This window comes from Bos indicus, chromosome 8 (assembly GCF_029378745.1).
Source record: "Bos indicus isolate NIAB-ARS_2022 breed Sahiwal x Tharparkar chromosome 8, NIAB-ARS_B.indTharparkar_mat_pri_1.0, whole genome shotgun sequence".
NCBI classification, from domain to species: Eukaryota; Metazoa; Chordata; class Mammalia; order Artiodactyla; family Bovidae; genus Bos; species Bos indicus.
In genome coordinates this window covers 25,300,421-25,325,699 of record NC_091767.1, presented here as the reverse complement: position 1 = coordinate 25,325,699, position 25,279 = coordinate 25,300,421, and the positions used below count along the sequence as shown (strand labels likewise).

The 25,279-nt window shown below is 41.7% G+C and overlaps 1 protein-coding gene across 4 annotated transcripts in view; it reads left to right on the top strand.

Annotated features, from left to right (window-relative positions):
• Nucleotides 1-25,279, top strand: part of ADAMTSL1 (ADAMTS like 1) — a 1,120,558-nt gene that overhangs the window by 1,067,263 nt on the left and 28,016 nt on the right. For all 4 annotated transcript variants that reach the window (XM_070794493.1, XM_070794491.1, XM_070794494.1 and 1 more), the window contains 3 exons: nucleotides 6,799-7,011; nucleotides 9,046-9,226; nucleotides 12,371-12,578. In XM_070794493.1, coding sequence (XP_070650594.1) covers nucleotides 6,799-7,011; nucleotides 9,046-9,226; nucleotides 12,371-12,578 — 602 coding nt within the window. The remainder of the gene's footprint in view (nucleotides 1-6,798; nucleotides 7,012-9,045; nucleotides 9,227-12,370; nucleotides 12,579-25,279) is intronic.

Here is a 25,279-nt window from a genome sequence, read left to right as displayed (position 1 = left end):
TCCATTTTAGTTCGCTGATTCCTAGAATGTCAACATTCACTCTTGCCATCTCCTGTTTGACCACTTCCAATTTGCCTTGATTCATGGACATGACATTCCAGGTTCCTATGCAATATTGCTCTTTACAGCATTGGACCTTGCTTCTATCACCAGTCACACCCACAACTGGGTATTGTTTTTGCTTTGGCTCCATCCCTTCATTCTTTCTGGCATTATTTCTCCACTGATCTCCAGTAGCATATTGGGCACCTACCAACCCGGGGAGTTCCCCTTTCAGTATCCTATCATTTTGCCTTTTCATACTGTTCAAAATGTGAAATGACAGAATGTGGTCCACTGGAGAAGGGAATGGCAAACCACTTCAGTATTCTTGCCGTGAGAACCCCATGAACAGTATGAATGCTATGAAATGTACCACTTAGCTGACTAAGATTTCTGGCTCCTGGATAAGTAACTTTATCAGCCATAGAAAACAGCCTGTGGCTGCTATCACTCCTTTCCCTGCCTAAATGGTCTCTCAGAAAACTAATCCTAATGGAGTTGGAAAAATGAAGATTAAAGCTAAATTGAGAGATTCCCTGGCCAAATATCTCCTGTTTCCTTGGGAAGAACAAGGTTCTTATTTTTTGATTTGGAATCTAGTCAGCCTCACGGTACTCTGTCCACAACAACCAAATAAAACAATTATTGCAGCCAGCATCTCAGCAGCATATGGCACCTTTTCTTCTTTAAAGCAAATGGGATAGGAAGACATAGATCTGTAGATCTGAAAGTCAAAGAAGCTGTACTTGTTTCAAACTTCAGTTTTGAAATCATGCTATATGCCTAAACAAACATACAGCTTCCCTGCCTTTTATTAGAAAATTAAACCAACGTCTGACTCCAGACGACATTTGGGACTGGAGGGAGTGGGTGCTGCTGGGTCCCTAGAGGTCCCCAATGGCTTGATCTCTATGCACCTCTCCCCAAGGCCATTCGCACCCTCATATTGTAACAGGAGTACAGTGATACCACCATGAACCTCATGGCATATAGATGCCTAGATGCCCTCAGAAGCATGTGGGGAGCCTGCTCCTCTGAGATGTGATCCAGGTCAGGTGAGAGCTGGGTCAGCACACAGGTAGCAACTCCATCCTTCTGGATGCCTTGGATCCACAGGTGATCTGGAAGCCCCTATTCCCTAAATGTATCAGTTACCTCACCCCACCCCTGAAGATGCATTATATAAACCCCCAAGATACAATGGCTTAAAATAATAGTCACTTATTCTTACTGATCTTCCTTAGTTCAGCTGATCTAACTGGGTTTGGCTGGACTGACTTGGCTCTTCTCCACATTTTTCTCGTCTTGCCCTTGGGACCATCAGGCTCGTCCAGGCATGTTCTTCTACAGTGATGGCAAAGGCACAAGAACACAAGCAAAAACTCACCAGGTTTCTCAAGGTCTAGGATTGAAACTGGCACATTGAAACCCAGCACATCTGCCACCTCAGTTATTTTATTATGGGAAAATACACATAACATACAATTTACAATTTTAACCATTTTTAAGTGTACAATTCAGTGGCATTAATTACATTCCTACTGTTGCACAACCTCACACTATCCATCTCCAGAACTTATTCATCATCTTAAATGGAAATCCAAACCATCAAATAATAATACTCCATTGCCTCCTTCCTCCAGCCCCTGGTAATTACTATTCACTTTCTGTTTCTACAAATTTGGCTACTCTAGGTATCTCATATAAGGGGAGTCATACAATATTTATCCTATGTTGTCTGACTTCCTGTACTTAATGTTTTCAAGTTTAATCCATGTTGTCACATGTATCAGAATTTTATTCCCTTTTAAGGCTGAATAATATTCATCATATATATTTATCACATTTGCCTATCCAACCATCTGTTGATGGCCCTCTGAGTCGTTTTCACCATTTGGCTATCATGAATAATGCTGCCGTGGACATTGGTGTACAAATATCTATTCAAGTCCTGCTTTCAAATCTTTTGGATATATAGCCAGAAGTAGAATAGTTCAGTTCAGTTGCTCAGTCGTGTCTGACTCTTTGCAACCCCATGAACCGCAGCACGCCAGGCCTCCCTGTCCATCACCAACTGCCAGTCTACCCAAAAGGGTCCATTGAGTCGGTGATGCCATCCAACCATCTCATCCTCTGTCGTCCCCTTCTCCTCCTGCCCCCAATCCCTCCCAGCATCAGAGTCTTTTCAAATGAGTCAACTCTCCACATCAGGTGGCCAAAGTATTGGAGTTTCAGCCTCAACATCAGTCCTTCCAATGAACACCCAGGGCTGATCTCCTTTAGGATGGACTGGTTGGATGTCCTTGCACTCCAAGGGACTCTCAAGAGTCTTCTCCAACACCACAGTTCAAAAGCATCAATTCTTCGGCACTCAGCTTTCTTTATAGTCCAATTCTCACATCCATACATGACTACTGGAAAAACCATAGCCTTGACTAGACAGACCTTTGTTGACAAAGTAATGTCTCTGCTTTTTAATACGCTATCTAGGTTGGTCATAACTTTCCCTCCAAGGAGTAAATGTCTTTTAATTTCATGGCTGCAGTCATCATCTGCAGTGATTTTGGAGCCCAAAAAAATAAAGTCAGTCACTGTTTCCACTGTTTACCCATCTATTTGCCATGAAGTGATGGGACCAGATGCTGTGATCTTAGTTTTCTGAATGTTGAGCTTTTTTTTGTTTAATATAAATTTATTTTAATTGGAGGTTAATTACTTTACAATATTGTATTGATTTTTCCATACATCAACATGAATTTGCCATGGTTGTACACGTGTTCCCCATCTTGAACCCCACTCCTACCTCCTTCCTCATACCATCCCTCTGGGTCATCCCAGTGCATGGTGAGCTTTAAGCCAACTTTTTCATTCTCCTCTTTCACTTACATCAAGAGCCTCTTTAGTTCTTCTTTACTTTCTGCCATAAGGGTGGTGTCATCTGCATATCTGAGGTTATTGATATTTCTCCTGGCAATCTTGATTCCAGCTTGTGCTTCTTCCAGCCCAGCGTTTCTCATGATGAACTCTGCAGAGAAGTTAAATAAGCAGGGTAACAATATAAAGCCTTGACGTACTCCTTTTCCTATTGGGAACCAGTCTGTTGTTCCATGTCCAGTTCTAACTGTTGCTTCCTGACCTGCATACAGATTTCTCAAGAGGCAGATCAGGTGGTCTGGTATTCCCATCTCTTTCAGAATTTTCCACAGTTTATTGTGATCCACAGTCAAAGGCTTTGGCATACTCAATAAAGCAGAAATAGATGTTCTTCTGGAACTCTCTTGCTTTTTCCATGATCCAGAAGATGTTGGCAATTTGATCTCTGGTTCCTCTGCCTTTTCTAAAACCAGTTTGAACAGCTGGAAGTTCATGGTTCACATATTGCCGAAGCCTGGCTTGGAGAATTTTGAACATTACTTTACTAGCGTGTGAGATGAGTAGAGAAGTAGAATAACTGCTGAGTAATTCTAATTTTTTTTTAGGAGTTTTGATACTGTTTTCCACAGTGGCTGCACCATTTTACATTTCCACCAGCAAAACATAAGCATTATAATTTTCCCACATCTTCATCAATTCTAGTTAATGTTTTTTTCTCATTTTTAAATAATAGCCATCCTAATGGTCATAACAGAGAAGGCAATGGCACCGTACTCCAGTACTCTTGCCTGGAAAATCCCATGGATGGAGGAGCCTGGTAGGCTATAGTCCATGGGGTCGCTAAGAGTCGGACACGACTGAGCGACTTCACTTTCACATTTCACTTTCATGCATTGGAGAAGGAAATGGCAACCCACTCCAGTGTTCTTGCCTGGAGAATCCCAGGGACAGGTGGGCTTCCATCTATGGGGTTGCACAGAGTCGGACACGACTGAAGCAACTTAGCAGCAATGGTCATAAACTGGTATCTCATTGTGGTTTTGATTTGTGTTTCTATAGCAATTAATGATGCTGAGCATCTTTTCACATACTTATTAACATTTGCCTATCTTTGAAAAATGTCTATTCAAGTGTTTTGCTCATTTTTAAATTTGGTTAGTGGTTTTTGTTGAGTTGTAGGAATTCTTTCTGTATCTTTATATATTAATCTCTTATCAGATCTGATTTGTAAGTATTTTCTCCATTTGTGTGAGTCACATTTTCACCCTCTTGTATCCCTTCATTCATTTATGTTTTTCTTTATTTTAGCAATGTTTTGTAATTTTCAGTATACAGGTCTTTTGCCTACTTGGTTTAGTTTATTCTTAAGTATTTTATTGTTTTTGATAGTCATATAAATGGAATTGTTTTCTTTTTAAATGCTATTTATTATTTTGGCTGCTCTGCATCTTTGTAGCTGCACATGGGCTTTCTCTAGGTTATGGCAAGCAGGAGCTACTCTCTAGAGTACTCTAGTACTCTCTAGCTGCTCTCTACTCTCTAGTTGCAGCGTGCAGCCTCCTCATTGTGGTTTCTCTTGTTGCAGAGCATGTGCTCTAGGAGCATGGGCTCAGTTTAGTTGTGTTGCAGGGTATTAGTTGCCCTGCAGCCCATGGAATCCTCTCAGACCAGGGATTGAACCTGTGTCCCCTGCATTGGCAGGCATATTCTTAACCACTGAACCACCAGGGAAATCCTGGAACTGTCTTAATTTCCTTTTCAGATTTTTCATTTCTAGTGTTTGTTAGTAGCCATTTTATCAGCCAGGGTAGTCACATGGCCAAAACTAAAGTCAGGAGGAAGGGAAGTATAGTCCACCCATCATGGGAGGGCCCTGCAAAATTACACTGCAGAGTGAGTCCACATAGGGAGGAGTGGAAAACGGTCCTGCAATGATATTCCAGGCTGAACTTCTGAGGGTCAATTTTAGCATTGTTTTTCCAGGGCCCTTCTGCAGAAGCAGTCTGTTGCTGCTACTTCAACCTACACAACCACAGTGAAAATGTAAAAAGGCAAGGGAATAAAGGGAGTAAGCAGACAAGGAAAGGAGGTATCAAAGTGCCTAAGTACTGAGTTGGCCAAACACTCAGACAAACTTTTTGGCCAACCAAATAAATTGTTGGTGCCCCGCCAGACAAGTAGTAGGTATAGAGGAAAGAACAGAAGGCAATGAGTCAGAGAGAAGGTCTGGCTTTGATCTTGGAATGGTCTCTTAACATTACTTAACATCTCTGGGCCTCTGGCAGTAAGCTAGATCATCTCTTTAAAGACCGTTTCTGTGTTAACGCTGCCATCTTATAAAAATCCTAACAGTGCTGCCCCCAGAACACAGCACAAGTCAACGTTAGGAGATCCATTCTCCATACAGATCCATAAGCACACACATCCATGCAGATGACCATCTGTATGTCTCACTGATCCCATCTTCTGCCTACATCTCAGCTTTATTGGTGTGCTTTTTTGCATCCCATACCAGTTGAGAGCTCCTTGAAGAAGAGAAGATAGTCATTACTTACTTAACTGTCCCCAGAACACTATGCACCAAATACATATTTTTGAAGTGAACTGTGCAGTCCATAGGGTCGCAAAGAGCCGGACACAACTGAGCGATTGAACTGAACTGAGTAAAAAACCTCTAGTATCTTTATTTTGAATGATTTATCTTGCATTCTGAAATTTTCAAATAATTTTTCTCTGGAAGCTAAATTTCTGGAGTCACAACAGCAAATTCAGCAAGTACAAATTTAGAGGTAATGAGTTTCTCTCACAGTTGCAGTTTATTTTACTAATTTTATGCTGCTAAATAGACACCATATCTCAGTTTAATATTTCAGAATTTTAATGTAACAAAATAAGTTAAATGACTATGTAATAAGTATGACAATGTACATGTCCAGTGCAGGCTTAGCTGTCAGAAGAGCTGTCAAAAGACCAAAGTTCTTGACTTACAGAGAAATGAGATCAGTGTTTAAAATTGTTTTTCTAGTCTCTGTTGAAAATTTGGGGCATGAAAATCACATAAAGCATAAAATGGAGGCAGACACTGGACAGTTACCAATTAAAGTTTGATTCTTAATTATCACTATTTAATACATGGGTTTTTTTCCCCAAAACATTACATTTGAAGAAGTGACTTCTTTCAGTATAAGAGCCTGTTATACAAAGTGAAATAAGTGAAAAATAGAAAGACAAATATTGTATATTAACACATGTACAGAATCTAGAAAGATGGTGCTCATGAACCTTTTTGCAGGGCAGCAGTGGAGATGCAGACATAGAAAACAGACTTGTGGACACAGTGAGGGAAGGAGAGGGTGGGATGAATGGAGAGAGGAGCATTGAAACATATTACCATGTGTAAAACATTTGCTCTGTGACACAGGGAGCTCAACCCAGTGCTCTGTGACAACCTAAAGGGGTGGGAGATGGGAGTGGGCTCAGGAGAGAGGGGACATATGCATACCTGTGGCTGATTTATGGCAGAGGCCAACACAATATTGAAAAGCAATCATACAATTTTTAAAAATGGCATAGGAACTAATTAATCTGTGAAATCACATTCAATGAGCAAATCTTAATTGCTTCATTTTTTTTTAATTATGACAGGGACATAGCTTAAAATAGGTACTTCATGTTCCCTAGGATTTTTTCCTTGAGTTGAATGAATAGTCACTTTCCCAGTATCCCAGAGAACAGAAATATCTCCTATTTGCTTGGGAATGTCATAGGGAAGCAACACTGAATGTATGGCCTCAAAATCCATGGACATAGTCAAGCAGCTCATCAGGAATGTGTCCTTTTTGGCTGTATCCATGGCTTACCTCTCTTCTCCTCTCCTTCTAGGCTGCCCTGTCAAAGGCGACCCTACTCCCAATATTACCTGGTTCCACGGTGACCAGCCAGTGGCCAATGTCACAGGACTGATGTATCATATCTTGGCAGCTGGACAGATTCTCCAGGTTGCAAATCTTAGCGGTGGATCTCACGGGGACTTCAGCTGCCTTGCTCAGAATGAGGCAGGAATGCTCGTGCAGAAGGCCTTTTTAGTGATCCAAGGTAAGAAACCCTTTAGGACCTGGGTGCCAGGCTTGCTTCTTGAAAAAGAGAGTCTACTTGGGAATCTAATTCTCTAGCAGAACAAAGTGATTTCTGATCCCCAGTGGTTCTTTAGAGTGTGAAAATGGAAACCCAACCATGTTGCCATACCATGAGGCTCTCTTCAGAAAAGCCACTTGTCTGCATCTCAACAGAACCTGGAAAAGTCAGTGCTACTTTCATAGATGTGCCCTTCTGCTCATCATGTCACTGCTGCTCAGGACCAAGGAGATCCACATAGGAGAGCAGATGTCTCCCTTATGCTGGCCTAACCACTAAAGAACACACACACTTGCCTGTTAGGGAAATACAAGTTTTCTCTGTTGGGTTGGTTTAAAATTTCCTCTTGATGTGAACCATGTGGTTGCTGTCCCCTGCCTTGGAGAGTCGGGGCTGGCACCAGGACTGGTGAGTCATGCAGAAGTCTTCAGCTACAGTCACATGTCGAGTGCTTGCCTGGTCCCTGCCCTGTGGTCTGTCCGTGAGCAGACTGAGGAGTCTGCGTGGCTCACACGTTCACCTGCCAGGCACACGGGTGGGTCCGAGAGCCTTTGGATGGGGCCTGCGTTCGCTGCCCCAAGAAAGGTAGCAAATGAGCCCAGCAGAGTGGGAAAGGAGCCCAAACTGGCCTTGTTATAGAAACTAAGTGAGGCCTTTGAGTTTTCCATAGGCTGGTTCTACTCTTATAAGGAAAGCAAAATTCTACTGCACGTATCCTAAAATGGAGGCTTCCGTGGGAAGGGACAGAGTTCGTTCCAGAATAGCACATAAGGATGGAGATTTTTCTGAGTCCGTAGGTTTTCCCCTGAAACACCCTCCACCACCATTTGGCCTTCCAGATAGGAAAGTCAGTGTTGCGTTTTCTTGTCAGCCAGCCAGTCTCTGCTGAAAACCAGAAGGCAGTGTCCATCTGCAAGTTTTGTAAAACACAACTGTACAAATAAGCACTCAAAATTTACCAGCCCACAGTTATTTTTAACAGTTCTCCTACCAGTGAGTCCCAGACCCCCCAATAGAAAATCCAAAGAAATGGCCTTTCTGACTGATGTCATAGTCTCCATAAGTGAATATTCTTTTAATAGGCTGTTTTTCTGTAACATATACAAAGTCCAGCTCCAATATGGACTTTTAAATATCATTGTTGAGTACCTCTTGTATTTTTATATCTCTTTGTTGAAAAATAAAGTCACCTTCTGGTAAATCAACAGGGGGAATAAAAGTACTTGAGGAAGTAGGTTTTAAAATAGGAGAGCTACAGCCACTGATGAAGTTCTAGGTGCCAGGTCCCGGGCTAGACCCAGCACTTCACGCATGCTCAGTTGCTTCAGTCGTGTCCAACACTTTGCGACCCCATGGACTGTAGCCCACCAGATTCCTCTGTCCATGGGATTCTCCAAGCAAGAACGGAGTGGGTTGCCATGCCCTCCTTCAGAGGATCTGAACTCACATCCCTTATGTCTCCTGCATTGGCAGGCGGGTTTTTACCATTGGCACCATCTGGGAAGCCCAGGGCTAGGCCCTGTACTTTCTTTATATCCTGTTCTCCAGTAGCATGATGAGATAAGGGAACGGTACTCACTTTATGGATGAGCCAGCTCAGGCCCTTGGAGACCATGTGACTTGCCCAGATCTGTTGGGAATGGAGCCCACTGAGGGGCACTTTTTTTTAGTCACTAAGTGATGTATCCAACTCTTTGCAACCCCATGGATGTAGCCCATCAGGCTCCTCTCTCCATGGGATTTCCCAGGCAAGAATCTTAGAGTGGGTTGCCATTTCCTTCTTCAGGAGATCTTCCTGACCCAGGGATCACACCTGCATCTCATACACTGGCAGGTGGATTCTTTACCACTGCATCACAGGAAGCATCACGGGGCACAGCCTCATTCATAACAGCACCTCATGCCCTCCCTGCTCCGCCCAGCTCAGAAGGAACATTGATGAGCATAAGCATTGATGCCACCTTCTTTTCACCTCTGGTTCTCCTCCTGTGACAGATTACTGGTGGTCTGTGGACAGACCGGTGACCTGCTCGGCCTCCTGTGGCAACAGGGGTGTTCAGCAGCCCCGCCTGCGGTGTCTCCTAAACAACATGGAGGTGGACCCCACTCACTGCGCGGGGAAGGTGCGCCCTGCTGTGCAGCCTATCCCCTGCAACCGGAGAGACTGCCCTTCCCGGTGAGTCCACCAGCCCCTCCCCAGGATGGGCCTGGACTTGCAGCCAGGCTCATGGCCAGCCCTTGTTAAGTCCTATGAGAGCAAGAGACACTGAGTGCCAGCGAGGGAGCCTGATGGCCAAGGAGCCACACTCTCTGTCAGCCCGGCCCACCAGACTCCCCACTGCACAGAAGACATCCCCCAGGACAAGCTTCCTTTCTCAGTTGTTTGTCCCCTCACCACTCAGTCAGCTAAAGCTGCCTGGGCTTCCCAAGGGCCTGAAAAGGTCGGTTTAGGGGCTGGGAATATCCCAGGCCCTGGCAAAAGAGAGTTCTCATCCTGCAGCAAGAAGGCTGGTTTTAAGAGGGAAAAAAAACACGTTGTGGTTGAAGTGCTTAGGGGATAGTGATCACCAGTCTATACCCCAACAACCCTTCCCCTTTCTTATAACTATATGCCTTTGCTCATCAGTACTCCATTTTAGCTGAGGAAATATCCTCTCTTCTACAAAGGCTTACCTCTTGTTAAAGTTGAAATAAATTTTCATTTCCCATAGTTGCTTCAACTTTGGGTTTACAGTTGACCCTTGAGCTAAACAAAGATTAGGGACAATGACCTTGAGCAGTCAAAAATCCATGCATAACTGTATAGTTGCTGCTCCAACTGTAGATGGTGTAGTACTCTAATAGATATTTAGTGAAAGAAATCTGAGTACAAGTGGACCCGTGTGGTTCATACCTGGTGTTGTTCGGGGGCCAACTGTACATTCTCTGCACTTGGGTTCCTTATATAACCCAGAACAATAGCCACAGTCTCTGCCTCTTCCATCTTCCTTGAGCTTAGAGCAGCCATGAGTCCCACTGAGCAGTGCCCTTCCCCCTCACCATGTCAGGCAGCAGCTAAAGGAATAATGGATGGGCTTGGAGTTGGCATCCACATGGTGCCCTAAGCCTGGGGAGACTTGGCAGAGCCCTGAAACACCCCTTTACTGCCTGTCTGTGGGACGTTCACCCACTCCTTAGGCAACCACTTTGTGTTCTGCCAGCTGAGTCATAAGGAGCAGCTGAAACCAGGAGAGCCTCAGTGAAATATGAAACACACTCATTAATATCAGCAGTTTGACTTGCTGACGGGAAGGTTTCCACGGGAATGATTAATGTCCTTTTATACCCTTCCTGAACTGTAACATAGCCTGTACCTCTCCTTTCTTAAAGCCCCCACCCCAGCTCCTGAAAAATTGCTGAAATGTATATTTGGAAATAAAAGTTGATTGAAAGGCAGGCCTGACATTCATCAGGGATACGAGAGGCTGGAAGACTGCCTTTGCCAAGCTGTGTGAAACGAAGAAGAGGTCATGGACATGCCAGGGACATTTTGATTTGCTGTGGCGATAGAGTCAATCAGCCTCATTTACTTCTGCAGATGAAATAATGGCCGGGTCTGCTTGGGTTTCAGCACCCTCAGGGGCTTTAACACGCCTTCGGCCTGCTTCCTAAGTGGCTCTGCTCCTGTGGGTTAGAAATCTGCACACAGTCATGTCTCTCCAAGATGAACAGAGCAGGGAAGTTCCACCAAACTAAATAAGTCACAGATCCAGGTTCAGGAGCAATGTGCTCCCTGTTCCTACTACTTACCTCTCCTGAGAGCCAGATGTGGCACCATCGGACTAGAAAGTGGCCACAGGCTCATCTCTGACTGGTTTTCCCACCAAGCTTCCTGGGCATGTCAGCCCCCTCCTCTGCACACAAACAGGTGTGGCCCCAGTTGTCTTTTTGAATCGCACTGTGAAGTCACGCTTTGACCCAGGTAGCTGTGTCAGCCACTTCATTTAGATCATTCCCCTCCGCCTGCCGCCCAAAGCAATAAAATCAAAAAATGTTTTTTCTAGGTTGAATGAAATGGCTGGAAAGAACCAAATCTTTTCCACAAACTACACCTCCTTCCCCTCCTCTTTGAGAATTAGCACAGGGTAACATCCAAAAAGAACCCCTCCATATCTGTATACAGTCCAAGGATTTCAGAGTGTTTCCCAACTTATAGCTTGGCTTTATGAGGAAAGCTATTTGTCACAGTCCTGGTCAGTCTCACTTCTGAGGATCTAAATTGCAGCTGGAACCTAACATCCTGAGAATAACTACTGTCACCACATAAACCACCCTCTGAGAGGTGTAAGACCTATGGACTGTGACTCATGGAGGTGGGAAATTGCTCCAGAAAGCTGGAAGGAACTTCGTAGGCTTCTGGGGGATTAAACAAATCAAATGAGACGTGGGTTAAGGCGAGGTAGGAAAAACAGTGAGTACGAGCAGACAAAACTTGGCTTACCTGAGACCCAGACTGCCTCTGGGGTCAGAAGGTAACCCAGGTTTGGATCTGATCTTCCCTGGGAAACAGGCCCTTCTCTGCCCCGCATTGAATGCCTTTAGGAAGAATCAGAACTGGTATAACTGGTTAAAGGACTGCCTCCCCTGAGGGTTTTATCTGCAAGCGCACAGCTTTGGGGGCCAATATTAAGATAAAGCGACTGATCTTTCACAGTGTGCCTTTTTAATCAATTTCCAAAGGGTATTTATTTCCTGTAGCAAATTACACACAAACACAGTGGCTTAAAATGATAGATTTTTATTCTCTTCTAATTATGGAGGCCAGAAGTCCAGAATCAAGATGTCGGCAGGGCTGCACACCCCCTCCAAAGACTCCAGGAGAGAATCAGTTCCTGGGTCCCTGTAGCTTCTGGAGGCTCCAGGCGTCCCTTGTGGTCACAGCACTCCAACCTCTGCCTTTGTGGTCACACTGTCCCCTCCTCTTCCATGTCAGATCTCCCTCTGCCTTTCTCTTACAAGAACGTGATGGTATTTAATGCCTAACCAGATAATGCAGGACAAGCTCATCTCAAGATCTTTATATCTGTAAACACTCTTTGTCCAAATAAGGTAACATTCACAGGTTCCAGGGATGATTTCATGTAGATATCTGGGAGGGGTGGGGGTGGCATTTTTAGCTTACCACCCCAGGTATATTCTGTGAAAAGAGACGTGGCCCCGCAATTAGCTGCTGTGTGGTAAGAACAGGAGGATGCTGTGGGGCTCCTTTTCTGAGAGTATATGGCATTGTTCCTCTGCTCAAGGCTTGATCCTTTGCACTAATCCTTCTTCCTCTTCCCAGGTGGATGGTGACCTCCTGGTCTGCCTGTACCCGGAGCTGTGGGGGAGGCGTCCAGACCCGCCGGGTGACCTGCCAGAAGCTGAAAGCCTCAGGGATCTCCACTCCTGTGCCCAGTGACGTGTGCACGCAGCTTGCCAAGCGGCCAGTCGACACCCAGGCCTGTAACCAGCAGTTGTGTGTGGAGTGGGCCTTCTCCAGCTGGAGCCAGGTAAGACAGCTTTGTTTTCTTAGTTGATTTGCGGAGTTTCTAGTATATTGCAGAGTGATTCAGTTGTGCCTATATATTCTTTTTCCGACTCTTTTCTATTATGGGTTATTGCAAAATATTGAGTAGATTACCCTGTGCTATACAATAGGTCCTTGATTATCTATTATATATACACTAATCTGTATCTTTTGATTCCAACTATATCCCGACCCCCTCTTTCCCCTTTGGTTCAGTTCAGTTCAGTCACTCAGTCGTGTCCCACTCTTTGCGACCCCATGAATCACAGCACGCCAGGCCTCCCTGTCCGTCATCAACTCCCAGAGTTCACTCAGACTCACGTCCATCGAGTCAGTGATGCCATCCAGCCATCTCATCCTCTGTCGTCCCCTTCTCCTCCTGCTCCCAATCCCTCCCAGCATCAGAGTCTTTTCCAATGAGTCAACTCTTCACATGAGGTGGCCAAAGTACTGGAGTTTCAGCTTTAGCATCATTCCTTCCAAAGAAATCCCAGGGCTGATCTCCTTTAGAATGGAGTGGTTGGATCTCCTTGCATGCTAGTAAAGTAATGCTCAAAAATCCCTCTTTGGTAACCATAAGTTTATTTTTCAGGTCTTATGAGTCTGTTTCTGTTTTGTAAATAAGTTCATTTGCATCATTTTTTAGATTCCACATATAAGTGATATCATATGACATTTGTCTTTCTCTTTTTGACTTCACTAAGTATGATAATCTCTAGTTGCATTCATGTTGCTGCAAATGGCATTATTTTGTTCTTTTTATGGCTGAGTAGTATTCCTTTGCATATACATACCACACCTCCTCTACCCATTCATCTATAATGGATATTTAGATTATCTCCATGCGTGGCTATTCTAAAGAGTGCTGCTATAAACCTAGGGGTGCATGTACTTTGCGGGTCTTTTTAATTAACTTTTGTTGGAGTATATTAGATTTACAGTGTTGTGCCGCTTTCTGCTATACAGGAAAGCGAATCAGCTACACATATACATACACCCTTTCTTTCTTAGTCTTTTCCCTTATAGGCCATTACATGATTTTGAGTAGAGTCCCTATGCCATAAGTACATTCCTATTAGTTATCTGTTGGTGTTTTATATATAGGAGTGTATATATGTCAATCCCAACTCTCTATCTATCCTTCTCCCCCTTTTCCCCTTGGTTGCCACAAGTTTGTTCTCTACATCTGTGACTCCATTTCTGGTCTACAAACAAGTTTATCTGTACCATTCTTTAAAATTCCACAAATAAGCAATATAATATATGTCTTTTTCTGTCTGACTTACTTCACTCAGTATGAAAATCTCTAGATCCATCCATGTCATGCAAATGGCACTATTTCATTCTTCTTTATAGCTGAGCACTATTCCACTGTATATATGTGCAACATCTTCTTCGTCCATTCATCTGCTGATGGACATTTAGGTTGCCTCCGTGTCCTGGTTATTGTAAACAGTGTTGCACTGAACATTGGGGTGCCTGTGTCTTTCTGAATTATGGTTTTCTCCAGATATGTACCTAGGAATGGGATTTCTAGATCATATAGTAATCCTATTTTTAGTTTTCTGAAGAACCTCTGTACTACTTTCCATAGTGACTGCAAGCACGGTTCCCTTTTCTCCACACCCTCTCCAGCATTTCTTACTTGTAGATTTTTTCATGGTGGCCATTCTGACTAGTGTGAGGTGGTACCTCATTGTAGTTTTGATTTGCATTTCTCTTATATTTAGTGATATTGAGCATCTTTTCATGTATTTTCATTGGCAATCTATGTTTCTTTAGAGAAATGTCTATTTGGGTCTTCTGCCAATCTTTGGATTGAGTTGTTTGTGTTTTGTTATTGTATGAGCTGTTTGTATATTTTGGAGATTAATCCCTTATCGGTTGCATTATTTGCAAATATTTTCTCCCATTCTGTAGGTATCTTTTCATTTTGTTTATAATTTCTTTTGCTGTGTAAAAGCTTGTAAGTTTGATTAGGTCCCATTTGTTTATTTTTCTTTCTATTTCTAGTGCCTTGAGAGTAAGAAAACATTTGTACAATTTATATCAGAGAATGTTTTGCCTGCATTCTCTTCTAGGAGTTTTATGGTTTCATGTCTTATAAGTCTTCAGGGCTTCCCTGGTGGCTCAGCCATGCTTGCTCCTTGGAAGAAAAGCTATGACCAACCTAGAAAGTGTATTAAAAAGCAGAGACATTACTTTGCCAACAAAGGTCCATCTAGTCAAAGCTATGGTTTTTCCAGTAGTCATGTATGGATGTGAGAGTTGGACTATAAAGAAAGCTGAGTGCCAAAGAAATGATGCTTTTGAACTGTGGTGTTGGAGAAGACTCTTGGTGGAGAGTCACTTGAACTGCAAGGAGATCCAACCAGTCAATCCTAAAGGAAATCAGTCCTGAATATTCATTGGAAGGACTGATGCTAAAGCAGAAACTCCAATACTGTGGCCACCTGATGTGAAGAACTGACTCATTGGAAAAGACCCTGATGCTGTGAAAGATTGAAGGCAGGAGGAGAAGGGGATGACAGAAGATGAGACAGTTGGATGGCATCACCAATGTGATGGACGTGAGTTTGAGTAAGTTCTGGGAGTTGGTGATGGACAGGGAAGCCTGGAGTGCTGTAGTCTGTGGGGTTGCAAAGAGTTGGACATGACTGAGCCACTGAACTGGTAGCTCAGACAGTAAAGCATCTGCATGCAATGTAGGAGATCTGGGCTCAACCCCTGGGTCAGGAAGATCCCCTGGAGAAGGAAATGGCAACTCACTCCAGTACTCTTGCCTGGAAAAATCCCATGGACAGAGGAGCCTGGTAGGCTACAGTCCATGGAGTCGCAAGGAGTCAGACACAACTGAGTGACTTCACAAGCCATTTTGAATTTATTTTTTGTATAATGAGGGCGTGTGTTCTAACTTCACTGATTTACATGTAGCTGTCCAACTTTCCCAATACCACTTGCTGAAGAAACTATCTTTTTCTCATTGTATATTCTTGGATTCTTTGTTGAAGATTAATTGACCATAGGTGTGTGGGTTTATTTCTGGGCTCTCTATTCTATTCCATTGATCTATATGTCTATTTTAATGCCAATACCAGGCTGTTTTGATTACTGTAGCTTTGTAATATTCTCTGAAGTCTGGAAGGGTTATGCCTCCTGCTTTGTACTTTTTCTTCAGGATTGCTTTGGCAATTCTAGGTCTTTGACAGTCCCATATAAATTTTAGGATTATCTGTTCTAGTTCTGTGAAAAATACTATGAGTTATTTGATATAGATCTCATTAAATCTGTAGATTGCTTTGGGTAGTATGCCATTTTAACAATATTAATTCTTCCAATCCAAGAGCATGGGTTATCTTTCCATTTCTTTGAATCATCTTCAGTTTACTTTATTAATGTTTTATAGGTCTCAGGATATAAGTCTTTCACATCCTTGGTGAAGTTTATTCCTAAATACTTTATTTGGAGGTTGTGATTTTAAAAGGTACTGTTTTACATTCCCTTTCTGATATTTTGTTGTTGGTATAAAGAAATACAACATTTTCTGTATGTTAATCTTGTATCCTGCTACCTTGCTGAATTTATTTATCAGTTCTAATAGCTTTTGTGTAGAGTCGTTTGTAGATAATTTGTGTAGATACTTTTCTGTATACAGTATCATATCATGTGCATATAAAGACAATTTTACTTCTTCTCTTCCAATCTGGATACTTTTTATTTCTCTTTCTCATCTGACGGCTATGATTAGGACTTCTAGTACTATGTTGAATAGAAGAGGTGAGTGAGCATCCTTTGTTCCAGATTTTAGTGGGAAGTCTTTCAACTTTTTACCACTGTTATATTGGCTGTAGATCTGTCATGAATAGCTTGTATTATCTTGAGATATGTTCCGTCTGTACTCAACTGTGGTGAGATTTATCATGAACGGATGTTGAATTTTGTCAGATGCCTTTTCTGCACCTACTGAGATGATATGCGTGTCTGTTGTCTTTTGCTTGCGTTGTGTATCACACTGATTGGTTTGTGTATGCTGAACTATCCTGTGAACTTGGGATGAATCCCACTTGGTCATGGTGCATGATATTTTTAATGTGTTGTTGGATTCGGTTTGCTAATATTTTGTTGAGAATTTTTGCATCTATATTCATCAGATATTGGCCTGTAATTTTCTTTTTTGGTGGTGTCTTTGCTGGACACTGGTCTTAAAGAAATTTCTCCAGTGATTCTAAGTCAGTTGTTCAGGAATGGGATCTAAGCATGGACATATTTTAGAAGCCACCGAAGTGATTCTGCTGTGAAGTCCATTGTTCCAAACCAGTAAGAGTTGAAGTCTCGCTGGTACCAGCAACTCCTTTCTTAATTCTTTGCTGGAGGTTAACCAAAAAAGTCCCAGGTTAGCTCAGCAGAGCAGAAATGGGGGCTCAGCTGGTTGAGGGAGAAGTCACATTGACTCTCCACTTGAAGAGGAAATTTTATGTTTAATTATAGCTTAGAAAGAAAGACCCACACAAATAGTGACACGCACCAGGCCATGAGAGATGCGGCCCAGGGCTGCGGGTGCTCACAGCGGCTTCACCACTGTCAGCATTTTGGGGCAGGTGAGCCAGAGGACAAGTCAGGAACTCCCATTTGTAATTAGAGCCTAGGTTTTCCCCAGCGCAGGTAGATAGGGCCTCTGTTTAGACAAAGTGTAGTTGTCCTACTCATCTGACCCCTTCTATGTTTTAGAATGTTGTTAGCAGCCCCGCCCCCTCCCCCAACAAAAGTCTGGTGTGCCACTGGAAGGAAATGATATAATTGTATATGCTCTGTTTCTCCTCAAGTCTGTGTTCAAAATGTCTCCTCCTGGAGACATTGCTTTTGTTGTTTGGTCACTCAGTCACGTCCGATTCTTTTGTGACCTCATGGATTGTAGCCCGCTGGGCTCCTCTGTTCATGGGATTTCCCAGGCAAGAATTCTGGAGCAGATTGCCATTTCATTCACCAGGAGGACTTCCCGACCTAGGGATTCAACCCATGTCTCCTGCATTAGCAGACGGATTCCTTACCTCTGAGCCACCAAGGAAGCACTGGAGACCTACTGAGCCTCTAAGAGCTGCCTGCAAAGACAGATAATCAGTTGGTACCTACCAACTATGCAGGAACAACTGTTGTCGTTTGTCAAAGGCCAGTGCTAACTGGTAGGATGACCATTCTGATTGGTCAGGTATAGTTTCTGAATGGTCAGTATCTGAAACATACCATTACGCTTGGCCTGCAAGGACATCCCAAAGCAACCACATGGCTCTTAACTCTTTGTGTAACTGTATGAACAAGCATGATCAAATGTTTGGGGGCAGTTAACAACTTGAACTCATTGGAACTGGTATCTACAGGTCAGTGCATTTGTTTTCCTTCATCCCCATCCTTAGGTGTGTTCTTTGGAAAACAGTCACTTGGAACTTCCTATTAAGTTAATGCACTGTGGCCATCTCTAATGAAGATGAAATGTTATTTGGAGGAAATGTGGCCACAGAATTTCTTTGCAACTGAAAAGCTATTTGTGTCCCAGGTGAGGCCAGGGATAATGCTCCATGCTAGCAAATCAACACACTCAGCCAGAGGCTCCTTTTTGGGGCCTCTACCAACCCCCCTTATTTTCAGTGACCTAATACATGTAGTTCATAATCAAAGAGGCATGAGCTCCCCCTTGCTCCCACAGCTGGGGGATATCATCTTTCTCTTACCTGGAAAAGCCCCTTCTGATAGCTCTCATTCCACGCAAGTCAGCTCTGCTTGTAGGCCCTCAAGGCTTATCTGCAGTTTGTGAAACTACAATTGGGAGCAGATCTGGCTACACATGGGAGATGTTTCTGCACTGTATCACAGAGGTCACTCAAGGGCATATACATGCACATTGATCATGCTCAGTGATTATTTTTCCTAAAAGAAAAATAGGTCCTTGCCCCATTCCTTCCTCTCAAATACTCTCACCCCCTTCTTTCTTCTAAACCCCTCTAGGCAAAATGTCTCTAGCTTTAATGTGAATCACTTGTGAGTCTTATTAAAAATGCAAATGCTCATTGAGGTTTGACAGAAAACAACAAAATTCTGTAAAGCAATTATCCTTCAATAATAAATAAATAAATTTTAAAAAAGAAAAAAAATGCAAATACTCATCTAGCATGTCCAGAGTGGAGTTTTGGATGCTGAATTTTTTTAATGCATGTAGAGTTGATTTACAATGTTGTGTTAGTTTCAGATGTACAGCAAAGTGATCCAGGTATACGTTTTTTCAGATTATTTTCCTTTATAGGTATTACAAAACACTGAGTATAGTTCCCTGTGCTATACAGTAGGTTGTTGTTGGTTATCTATTTTATATATAGTTTGTTTATGTTGATATCAAATTTCTAATGTATTCCTTCCCTCCTGCTCCTTTCCCCTTTGGTAACCATAAGTTTGTTTTCTATGTCTGTGGGTCTATTTCTATGTTGCATATAAGTTCCCCTGTACCGTTTTTTTTATATTTCACATATAAGCAATATCATATATTTGCCACTGTCTGTCTGGCATACTTCATTTAGTATGATACACTTCAAGTCCATCTACGTCGCTACAAATGGCATTATTTCATTCTTTTTATGGCTGAGTAGTATTCCACTATATAAATACACCACATCCTCTGTCAGTAGACATTTAGGTTTAGACATTTAGGCTTCCAGATCTTGGCTATTGTAAATAGTGCTTCAGTGGACATTGAGAGGCATGTCTTTTCCAGCTATGGTTTTCTGCAGATATATGCCCAAGAGTGGGATTGCAGAATCATATGGAAGCTCTGTTTTTAATTTTTTAAGGAACCTCCATACTGTTCTCCATAGTGGCTGCATCAATTCACATTCCCACCAACAGGGTAGGAGGCTTCATTTTTCTCCTTCTCCAGCATTTATCTGTAGAATTTTTGATGATGGCCGTTCTGACCACTGTGATGTGATACCTCATTGTAGCTTTTTTTGGTTGTGCTGGGTCTTCGCTGCTGAGTGGGCTTTTCTCTAGTTGCGGCAAGCAGGGGCTACTCTCTAGCTGTCGTGTGCAGGCTTCTCATTGCAATGGCTCCTCTTGCAGTGGAGCATGGGCTCTAGGGCTTGCAGGCTTCAGCAGCTGTGGCACACAGCCTCTGTAGTTGCAGCTTGCGGGCTGTGGGGCACAGGCTCAATAGTTGTGGTGCACGGGCTTGTTGCTCTGTGGCATCTGGGAGCTTCTTGGATCAGGGATTGAATTTGTGTCTCCTGCATTGGCAGGAAGATTCTTATCCACTGTGCCACTAGGGAAGCCCCCTCATTGTAGTTTTGATTTCCATTTCTCTAATAATTAGTGATGTTGCTCATCCTTTCATGTGCTTTCAGCCATTCTGTATGTCTTCATTGGAGAAATATCTATTTAGAGCTCCTGTCCAGTTTTTTGATTCGGTGGTTTGTTTTTTTGACATTGAGCTGTATGAGCTGTTTGTATATTTTGGATATTAACCACCTGTCAATTGCATCATTTGCAGATATTTTCCCCCATTCTGTAGGTTGTTATTTCATTTTGTTTATGCTTTCCTTTGCTGTCAAAAAGATTTAAGTTTAATTAGGTCGCATTTATTTTTATTTCCTTTACTCTAGACAGTGATAGACAGTGAAAGTCACTCAGTCGTGTCAGACTCTTTGCGACCCCATGGACTATACAGTCCATGGAATTCTCCAGGCCAGAATACTGGAGTGGGTAGCTGTTCCCTTCTCCAGGGGATCTTCACAACCCAGGGACCGAACCCAGGTCTCCCTCATTGTAAGCAAATTCTTTACCAGCTGAGCCACCAGGGAAGCCCATTACTCTAGAAGGTGTATCCAAAAAGATACTGCTGCAGTTTATGTCGGAGTGTTCTGCCTATGTTTTCCTCTAGTAATTTTCTTGTAGCTGTCCAGTTTTCCTAGCACCACTTACTGAGGAGACTACCTTTTCTCCATTATATAGTTTACATCCTTTGTCATAGATTCATTGACCGTAGGTGTGTGGATTTATCTGGAGGCTTTCTATCCTGTTCCATTGATCTATATTTTTGTTTTAATGCAGCACCACGCTATTTTGATTGCTGTAGCTTTGCAGTATAGTCTGAAGTCAGGGAGCTTAATTCCTCCATTGAATGCTGAATTTTTAATGGAAGTATAATTCATAAAATATTGTTAGTTTCAGGAGTACAACATAATTTGATATTTGTATACATTTCAAAATGATCACCACAATAAGCCTAATTAATATCCTTCACTATACAGTTACCAAAAACCTTTTTTTCTGATGAAAACTTTTAAGATCTATTCAACTTTTGAATATGCAGTACAGTATTAACTATAGTCATCATGCTGTATATTAAAATCTCCATGACTTACTAATTTTATAACTTGAAGCTTATACCTTTTGATTCCCTTCACTATTGCACCCACCCCTTAACTATGGCAACGACCAATCTGTTCCCTGTATCTATTTTGGTTTTGTTTCAATTCCACATGTAAGTGAGACTGTATGGTATTTGTCTTCTCTGTCTGACATATTTTACTTACTTAGCATGATGTCTGAAGGTCCTTAAGTGTTGCCACAAATGGCAACACTTTCTCCTTTTTTATTAATATTCTTCTGTGTATGTGTATGTGTATATACATGTGTGTGCATGTGTACATATGCACATCTGCCACTTATAGTGATAGGTGTGCATGTACACACACAGCATACATACCACATCTTCTTTATCACTGTAGCCTTTGATGGACACTTAGGTTGTCTCCATGTCTTGGCTATTATAAATAATGCTGTAATGAACACAGAGGTGCATATATCATTTCAAATTAGTGCTTTCATTTTCTTTAGATAAATACCTAGAAGTGGAATTGCTGATTCTATTTTTAATTTTTTCAGACCCCCTCCATACTGTTTTTAAAGTGTCTGCACCAATTTACATTGCCACCAGCAGTTCACAAAGGTTTCCTTTTCTCCACATCCTCACCAACACTTACTTCTTGTCTTTCTGATAGTAGCCATCCTAACAGGCATGAAGTGACAGTTCACTGTGGCTTTGATATGCATTTCTCTGATGATTAGTGATGTTGAGTATCTTTCTTTTTATCATGTACCTGTTTGCCATTTATATGTCTTCTTCAAAAAAAAAACCTGTCTATTAAGATCCTCTGCCCCTTTTTAAATTGCTTTTTTTTTTCTATTGAGTTATATGAGTTCCTTATATGTTTTGGATATTAAACCTTTATCAGAAATATGATTTGCAAATATTTTCTCCCATTCAGCAAGTTGCCTTCTCATTTAATTGAAGGACTTCTTTGCTGTGCAGAAGTGTCTGGATTTAATGTAGTCCCACTTCTTTGTTTTAAAAATAATCATCCCAAAATCAATGACAAGGAACTTACCACCTAGGTTTTCTTCTAGGAGTTTTCTGGTTTCAGGCCTTCTGTCAAGTCTTTAATCCATTTTGAGTTAATTTTTGTGTATGGAATAAAGTAGTGGTCCAGTTTCATTCTTTTGCATGTGACTGTCACATTTTTCCAGCATTAATTGAAGAGACTATCTTTTCCTCACTGTATATTCCTGGCTCCTTTGTTGTAAACTAATTGACCATATATGCCTGGATGTAAAGACCTGTGTGTCTTTTTTTATGGAAAACTACTCAGTGTTGGCTGCTATAATTTTGTAATATAATTTAAAATCAGTGACGCCTCCAGGTTTTTAGTTCTAAAGTGTGCCTTGGCTATTTGGAGTCTTTTGTGATTTCATACACATTTTAGAATTATTTATTCTGTTTCTGTGAAAAATGCCATTGGAATTCTGATAGAGTTGCTGGTGAATCTATAGATTTCTTTAAATAATATGGACATTTTAACAATACTGATTCTTGCAATCTATGAGCACGGGTTATCTTTCAATTTACTTTTGTCATCTTCAGTTCTTTCATCAATGTCTTACAATTTTCAGTGTATAGGTCTTTCATCTCCTTCATTAAATTTACTTTGGGGTATTTTATTCCTTTTGGTGCAAATGTTTTCTTAATTTCCCTTTCTGATAGTTTGTTATTAATCTATAGAAATACAAAGTATGTTGATTTTGTATTCTGCAAATTTGGTGAATTTATTAGTTCTAATGGATTTTTATGGTGGAGTCTTTAGGATTTTCTACAAATAGTATGTCATCTGCAAAAACTGACAATTTTACTTCTTTCCTTCCAATCTGGATGCCTTTTTCTTCTTGCCTAATCATTCCTGCAAAGACTTATAATACGATGTTGAATAAGAATGGCAAGAGTGAGCATCCTTGTCTTGATCTTGACGTTAGGGGAAAAGCTTTCGGCTTTTTCAGAGTATAATGTTAGTTGTGGACTTGTCATCTGTGACCTTTATTACATGAAGGTAGTTTCCATCTACACACACTTAGTTGAGAATTTTTATCACAAACAGATGTTGAATTTTGCAAAATGCTTTTTCTCTATTAAGATGATCATGGTGCGTATCCTTCCTTTTAATGTATTACATTGATTGCTTTGTGGATATTGAACCATCATTGCATCTCTGTACTAAATCTCATTTGATCCTTTTACTGTAATACCATTGAATTTGGTTTACTAATAGTTTTTTTGAGGATTTTTGCTTCCATGTTCATCAAGAATACGGGTCTGTAATTTTCTTTTTTGTGTCATCCTTGTCTGTTTTTTTTTTTGTTGCTATTGTTCAGTCGCTCAGTTGTGTCTGAGTCTCTGCAACCCCATGAACTGCAACACACCATGTTTCCCTGTCCTTCACTATCTCCCGGAGTTTGTTCAAATTCATGTCCATTGAGTCCGTGATACCAGCCAACCATCTGGTCCTCTGTCATCCCCTTCTCCTCCTGCCTTCAATCTTTCCCAGCACCAAGGTCTTTTCCAATGAGTCGCCTCTTTGCATCATGTGGCCAAAGTATTGGAGTTTCAGCTTTAGCATCAGTCCTTCCAATGAATATTGAGGGTTGATTCTCTTTAGGATTGACTGGTTTGATCTCCTTACAGTCCAAGGGACTTCCAACACCACAGCTCAAACGCATCAGTTCTTCAGTGCTCACCCTTCCTTATGGTCCAGTTCTCAGATCTGTACATGACTACTGGAAAAACCATAGTTTTGAGTAGACAAACCTTTGTCAGCAAAGTAATGTTTCTGCTATTTAACAGACTTTCTAGGTTCGTCAGCTTTTCTTCCAAGGATCAAGCATCTTAATTTTGTGGATGCAGTCACCATCCACATTGATTTTAGATCCCAAGAAAATAAAGAATATCACTGTTTCCATTGTTTCCCATCTATTTTGCCAAAGTGATGGGGCTGGATGCCATGATCTTTGTTTTTTGAGTGTTGAGTTTTAAGTCAGCCTTTTCACTCTCCTCTTTCACTTTCATCAAGAAACTCTTTAGTTCCTCTTCACTTTCTGCCATAAGAGTGGTGTCATCTGCATATCTGAGGTTATTGATATTTCTCCCGGCAATCTTGATTCCAGCTTGTGCTTCATCCAGCCTGGCATTTTGCATAATGTACTCAGCATATAAGTTAAATAAGCAGGGTGACAACATACAGCCTTTACATACTCCTTTCCCAATTTTGAACTAGTCCGTTGTTCCCTGTCCGATTCTAACTGTTGCTTCTGGACCTGCATACAGGTTTCACAGGAGGTCAGGTATTCCAGACCATCTCTTTAAGAAGTATTCCATCTCTTTAAGAATTTTCTACAGTTTGTTGTGGTCCACACAAAGGCTTTAGTGTAGTCAATGAAGCAGAAGTTTTCTGGAATTTCTGGAATTCTCATGATTTTCTATGATCCAAAGGATGTTGACAATTTGATCTCTGGTTCCTCTGCCTTTTCCAAATCTAGCTTGTACATATGAAAGTGTCCAGTTCACGTTGAAGCCTAGCTTGAAGAATTTTAAGCATAATCTTGCTAGCATGTGAAATGAGTGCAATTGTGTGGTACTTTGAACATTCTTTGGCATTGCCCTTCTTTGGGATTGGAATGAAAACTGGCCTTTTCCAGTCCTGTGGCCACTACTGAGTTTTCTAAATGTGCTGGCATATTGAGTGCAGCACTTTCACACCATCATGTTTTAGGATTTGAAATAGCTCAACTGGAATTCCATCACCTCCACTAGCTTTGTTCATAGTGATGCTTCTAAGGCCCACTTGACTTCGCACTCCAGGATGTCTGGCTCTAGGTGAGTGATCACACCATCAAGGTTATTCAGATCATTAAGATCTTTTTTGTATAATTGTTCTGTGTATTCTTACCACCTCTTCTTAGTATCATCTGCTTCTGTTAGGTCCATACTGTTTCTGTCCTTTATTGTGCCCATCTTTGCATGAAATGTTCCCTTCGTATCTCTAATTGTCTTGAAGAGATCTCTAGTCTTTCCCATTCTATTGTTTCCTCTATCTCTTTGCATTGATCACTGAGGAAGGCTGTCTTATCTCTCCTTGCCATTCTTCGAACTCTGCATTCAGATGGATATATATTTCCTTTTCTCCTTTGCCTTTTGCTTCTTTTCTTTTCTGAGCTATTTGTAAGGCCTCCTCAGACAACCCATTTTGCCTTTTTGCAATTCTTTTTCTTGGGGATGGTTTTGACCACCATCTCCTGTACAATGTTACAAACTTC